At 44.1% G+C, this 6,756-nt stretch overlaps 1 protein-coding gene across 1 annotated transcript in view; it reads left to right on the plus strand.

Moving 5' to 3' along the window:
• A1CF (APOBEC1 complementation factor) overlaps positions 1 to 6,756 on the plus strand; it is a 26,029-nt gene that overhangs the window by 1,263 nt on the left and 18,010 nt on the right. The window contains 3 exon segments of the mRNA XM_009332764.1: positions 2,399 to 2,533; positions 2,722 to 2,852; positions 4,330 to 4,568. Coding sequence (XP_009331039.1) covers positions 2,399 to 2,533; positions 2,722 to 2,852; positions 4,330 to 4,568 — 505 coding nt within the window.

Raw genomic sequence — 6,756 nt, forward strand, 5'->3', positions numbered from 1 at the left:
CTTCTTTCTCCCTACCTTTTCCATTCCAAGCTTATTATTTTATCTTTCTTTCCACCACCACCACCTCCCTCCTAATTTCCTTTTCCATGTCTCTTTGGGCTTTTCTTCCAACCTATGTATTGGTGCAGCCAAACACCTTCTTCCTCAATGCACATCAGGGTCAATCATCTTTGTGAAGTTGATTATGAAGTCCTCCTTCCCTCCAGACACCTTGTCAAGATGAGTTCGTTGAGATGCTGCCTTCAAGCCACAAATGAAGCCACTGCAGACTGAGGGAAGACTTTATTTCTTGCTGTGCCTCCTTGCACACCAGCTCCCACAGATGTTGACAAAATGAAAAAAAAGAACTGTCTGATTGTCTCTCACTTGGCTTGAACTGGGACAGTAAGACTCCTCTGACCATTTTCAGACCATTATTGATGAGCTCAGCATTCCTCCAGCTGACACACCAGTGAAGATCACAGATGATCGCAACAACACAAAACACAACCATCACTTTTTGTCTTTACCTAACAAATGGCTTGAGAGATGGAAATATCCCATGCCAGCAACATGCTCAGTTCAGCCAAACTGGGGGCAGAAAAATAGCCTGAAACATCATGGTCTTCCTGTTAGATTTGCTATAAGAATTCATTCATAAATTCAAATGTCCCCATGACTCCATCGTGATGCTGAAAACATTTGCAAAACAGGAATGAGCATGGATAATTCAGGGCCTGTTATAGGCTCAGGAAAACTGAAAGAGCTCGTGGTATATTTTTATTTTCCTGCAAGGATCTGTTTGCTTACGTGCTTTAGGCCTTCCTCTTAAGTCAGCCATACAGACATTCATTTGCCTGGAGTAATCCCAGAGTGGGAAATAACTACAGAAATTATCAGGGAGCCAGAAAAATGACCAGAGTCCCAGCTCCTCTGGGAGCAGGGCATCGCTGCAGGACAGGAGAGGGAAGGAAGGAAGGAAGGAAGGAAGGAAGGAAGGAAGGAAGGAAGGAAGGAAGGAAGGAAAAGAAAGAGAGGGATGGAGAGAAAGAGAAGGATGGAGAGAAAGAGAGGGATGGAGAGAGATGGAGCGGGGGGGAGAGGGAAAGGAAGAAAGGAGGAAAGGAAGAAAGGAGGAAAGGAAGAAAGGAAGAAAGGAAGAAAGAGGAAGAAAACATGAGAATGAAGGAAAGAAGGAAAACAAGCAATACAGGAAAGATAATTAAAAATATGAGAGGAGAACAGAGACACGCTCACCTAGCAAAAAAACAGCAAAAAGAGGAAATATTGGCTGGTCTTCACATCTTTGAACATTATTCGGGGCCAAGACTTGCTCCCTGCCTAAAGAAACTCCTGGGTAGGCAGGCGTCATCTTTTGCCCCTCACGTGGCCTCCCACCATCAATGGCCCTCCCCTGTCCCCCCTGTGGAGCTGTTTCTGTCATCTCCTCTGCCCAGACCTTCTCCCCTGCTGGGCTCCCTCTGAAATGCCTGGCACAGCTAGAGAAAGGGCTTCACCACTCCTGGGTGCAGGAAGGGGTGCATTGGGGTGCACCATTTCTCCACACCCATCTCCAGGCCCAGGTGTTCACCATGCCTTGTGGCTACCACAACTGCTACCTCTTCGCTAAGCCCAACTGCTGGCACAAACACCTTTTTTCAAGGGTGTTGAGCAGCTCCAGCATCACTGCCAATGATGCCTCGGGCTCCCTGGCTGGCCCCTTTCACTCTGTCCACGTCTCTCTCCAAATTTCTACCTTCATCCCCAGTTTCCCCCCTATGTTAGCACTTTCTGAGGTCCAGATGTCTTCTGCTTTTGTAAAGTCCTTCTGCTTTCAAACACGATCCTCCCAGTGTCTTTTCTTTGGTCTGTAGAGTATGAAGCTCTCCATCAATTACTAAAATAAGAGGCAAAATCATTACTAATAAATGTTTATGATTGCATGAAGAATCATGACAAGTTATAAATTTTGCAAGTGTTATATTACGCAGTGCACATCTAACACACAGTCCATGGAGATTCACCTCCCATAGCCAAGAAGACCTACATTTTCCAAGGAGGTATTTGACTGTCTCCATCTTGGATATCTGAAGTAGCTATTGAGTTGCAGAGCATACACTGATGCACGTTCCTTAGCAAAACTCAGCTAATACAAACCAGACCCTTCTCCAGTACATCACCAGCATTCTAACTGGGTTATCAAAGCCTTTCAGTACAGACATGGCAGTGGGGCAGGCAATGCACACTACATTATCTCTGATAAGTCTGTAAAGAGTTGCTTCTTGAAGGGAAGGAGGGTGTCTGCTTCCAGCCCACTGGCAACAGAGCGTGTCTAAAGTATCATTCCCTGGGAAGGGGTTGGTTACATCCACATTTAAAATTTATATCTAAACCATTTTTTTATTTTTCTCCATGGCAGGAAAATGGGCAGAGGAAATACGGAGGCCCACCACCTGGCTGGGATGGCCCTCCACCGGAGAGGGGGTGTGAGATCTTTATTGGGAAACTGCCCCGAGACCTCTTTGAAGATGAACTTATACCACTGTGTGAAAAAGTAAGACTTTATGTCAGGTAGTTGTATTGCAGAGGTTAGTGATGATCAATGCTGCATTTCAAGGCTGAACTGGAGATGATTTGGCCCAGACTACTGGTGGAGCTCTGACACGATATAGTCAAGGAAGCACCCGGTCTTGCTTAAACACCTCCCGCCTTGCTGACAAACCTTTTTCTTTCTATTTGTAGATTGGCAAAATCTATGAAATGAGAATGATGATGGACTTTAATGGCAACAACAGGGGCTATGCCTTTGTGACCTTCTCGAATAAACAGGAGGCGAAGAATGCAATAAAGCAACTCAATAATTATGAAATTAGGTAAGCGTGGCAAACACCTTCACATCAACTTTAAATCATATATATTAATCTACTTTGTTATGTAAGGCATATTTTTCCTTGCAACCCAGAGGAAGGTTATTTAGATACCTAAGCTTTAAGAGGACATCACCTCTTGTCTCCCTGTGCAGTCATTGCTTTATGCCGTAATACAAAGGCAGTATGTAGGATTCATCAGAGCCAAAAATGTTTTGCTGGAAATTTCTTCCTTACAAAAAAAAAAAAAAATCTACCAGAACATTGGAAAAAATATTTTGCTTTGGATCAAATTAACTTTTGCCTAACCATTGCTGTTTATTTCATGTTCCCCTCTGTGCTGTTTTTTGTTGATTTATTCCTGTTAACTGTCTCTTGTGACTTATACTGCAGATATGTTCTGGGAGACAGAGAGATTGCAAAAAATGGTGAAATAGGATGGAAACCAATTGGCAAAACAGTGACATTTCCTAATAGATAGGAACAGAAAAAGCCCTCATGTTTGTGACTAAAAATTGGGAACAAAACACCCAGAAATCAACAACATATGGGGCCATCAATATGTTTTGTTTTGATTTCAACCACACGTAATATTTTTTTTCCAGTTCAATGTGGGGTGAGTAGATGCCTTTGCTTAGAAGCATTTAGAGATAAACTATTCTGGCAATTTTATGGCTTTCATTTTTGTTTTTAATAAAAAAAGATGGGTTGTGAATTGCTTTACTAGCAACCCTAAGGGTGACCAGGTCACGAGGCACACAGGGAGGGCTTGGAAATGTGATTTTTATAAGAGGTTGGAAGGTCTCAAAGGTCAGGCTTCATCCACCTCCAACTCCTCTGCTTGCTTCCCTTGGTCCAAAGACTCCGCTAAAGAAGTTTTTAACTTCTTAAGACCTGCAAGAGGTACTGGGACCACAAAGAGGTGAGCAAAGTGCATGTAAGGAAATGTTTACTTTGGGGTCTGCACAACAGTTGGCATCAGTAAGCCCCCAAATGGGCTCCATGACAAGGGATTTTCTTTCCCCAAATCCTCAGTCATGAGGCCCAATGGTGACCGGGAAGCTACAAGTCACTGGTGAACACAACAAATCCTGGCTTATACTGGTGGCAACACAAGAGTCACTGTTGTGACCTGGGTGGTAGGTACAGATGCCTGGTAGCAGCCTTTTTTTGCAAATAGCAAAAGGGTGAATCCCAGGAAGCAAAAGCAAAATTTGGCTTTGGTTTCTCCCTGATCTCAAATCCTTCATTTCAACTGTGCTGCCTTACTTTGCTGTCAAATTTAGCAGAATGGCAGCCTTCACATTAGCTTTTTTATTGAGCAAGACCACTTGAATATCACAAATGACATATACTGCAGGAGCAGGAGGCCTTGTGTTTGACCTTGTGTTTTGGGACAAGAGGAGGGGTTTATTTTATTTTTTTCCTCTCTTTGAGAACTGATCCTGACTCCTGACAAACCAGCAATGCTTTTTATACTCAGGAATGGGCGTCTCCTCGGAGTCTGTGCTAGCGTGGATAACTGCCGCCTGTTTGTGGGAGGGATCCCCAAAACGAAGAAGAGGGAGGAAATTTTAGCAGAGATGAAGAAAGTCACAGACGGAGTTGTGGATGTCATTGTCTACCCTAGTGCAGCCGATAAAACCAAAAACCGGGGTTTTGCTTTTGTGGAATATGAAAGCCATCGGGCAGCAGCCATGGCCAGAAGAAAATTGCTCCCAGGTTAGTACAGATGGTGAAGGTGGTAAGGATGGCTTCATCTCAGGGGTCACCTATGTACATGTTGTGCTGCAGTGAGACCGAAGTCTCCAGAGGACCCAGCAAACACTGCTGGGTTTTCTCCTCTTGGCTGCTAGAGACACTCATAGCAAAGGTGGGACCCCAATACACCATGGCTGGCTGATGGAGTCACCCTGGCTCTGGAGTACAGGGTGGACAAATCACTACAGATCCTGATGTAGATCCATGCTCATTATCCATGCTTATTATCATTTAGGAGCCTGAATTTATTAAAAATACAGCTAGATGGATTTAGCGATGTGTACCCATACAGCTCTGTTGTAGGATATGTATTATCCTGTGGTTATCTTGGGTTATATATAAAATATAGCCTCAACTATGGCCTCTCGGAGAGAATCACTCAGGAAAGCACCCAAGAACATATTCAGTTATGAGAATGTACTGAGGATGTTCCTGAAAATGGGTATTTTCCATGTGGGAAGAAAACTTTAAATGAGAAGTTGCTTTAGGATTTAAACAACATAAGGAATGTCTACGCAATTAGCGCTGGGGACATTCAAAGACCATTGTGAAGCAGAGAGAGGTTTGGCAGGTGTTAGATGAAGGAGTCACTTAACATTAAGTGCATTTGCAGTGATTTCACTGATTTTCTCATGCTTTCTTATGCTTGGCAGCTCCAGCACTGCTTTGTTGAACCCAGCTCACTTGCTGGTGAAAGAATACAATAAACCTTCTGTTTTGAGACTTGTTCATAAACCACCAGCCGCCTTTCACTCTTTCTATATGACAGCCCATGAAACATCCCAAGTAATTTAAATCATTTTTTCTTATTGTTAAAAAATGAGTGTGATTTCAAGCGCTGAATACACTTAGCTATTGTGGTATATCTCATACTGACTACTTTTCCTTTTATTCTGCATTTTCTGCATCAGTTTAGCATCTCCCTGATTGTGGGAGCACATTCAGCTGGTCTGTGCTTCAGCACAACTTTTCCATGGTTTCTATATCGAGAACGATGGAAGGAGCAGGCACAGCCACAGCTGCCAATGGCAGCCTTGAGGGAGCGGAGCACTTGAAATCCTGAGCAAAGACAGGGAGACAGATGGAATGAGCACGTAGGCCTGAACAGACATGTGCAATGCGCTAGTGATTTCCAATTTAGGGACATCTCGGTAAACAGTTTGGGGAATTTCAAAGGCCTGAGTAGGAGCCAGAGCCTTCTGATGTTGCAAACATATGGGAGGAACTTGAAAAAAGTTTCAAGCCAGAACTGAATGTGTCTCCAGCTGATGCATTGGATGAACGTGAGATTGAATATCATTATCAAGACACTTCCTATACTCTGAACCTCACTGCTCTTTGAGGGAGTTTTGTAGAAGAGACAGAATGCTCAAAAAGGAAGATGCTTTTTATGAAAACTTTGTTCTGTCTCCTGATTAAACAAGAGGGTGGAGGAAGACTGGGTTTTAGCAAGAGGCTAGTGCAGGCACCAAGCTTAGCTCCTTGCTGCAAGTCAGCCAGGTCATTATTTCCACTATTGAACAGAAAATGGCCATTCAGAAAGGGGCACACGGCATTTCATTTCAGCTGGCTGCCATTAGCAACCATCTCTCTATTTCTGGTCACTAACAGCTAAGTCAGACTGGGCAGTGCTGAAAGCTGAATATCAGCCCAACCTCGCTCCACAAATCCTGAGTCATTCAGGAGCCTTCCTAGCAGGAAGCAGCCTCTTTCCATTTAGTTTCATAGAATTATAGAATGTTTTGGGTTGGAAGGGACCTTAAAGATCATCTAGTTCCACCCCCCTGCCATGGGCAGGGACACCTTCCACTAGACCAGGTTGCTCAAAGCCCCATCCAACCTGGCCTTGAACACTTCCAGGGATGGGGCATCCACAACTTCTCTAGGCAACCTGTTCCAGTGCCTCACCACACTCACAGTGAAGAATTTCTTCCTTATATCTAATCTAAATCTACCCTCTTTCAGTTTAAAGCCATTAGCCCTTGTCCTATCACTACATGCCCTTGTAAAAAGTCCCTCTCCAAGCTTTCTTGTAGGCCCCCTTCAGGTACTGGAAGGCTGCTATAAGGTATCCCTGGAGCCTTCTCTTCTCCAGGCTGAACAAACCCAACTCTCTCAGCCTGTCTTCATAGGAGAGGTGCTCCAGCTC

The sequence above is a fragment of the Pygoscelis adeliae genome, unplaced genomic scaffold (assembly GCF_000699105.1).
Source record: "Pygoscelis adeliae isolate BGI_AS28 unplaced genomic scaffold, ASM69910v1 Scaffold139, whole genome shotgun sequence".
Classification (NCBI taxonomy): Eukaryota; Metazoa; Chordata; class Aves; order Sphenisciformes; family Spheniscidae; genus Pygoscelis; species Pygoscelis adeliae.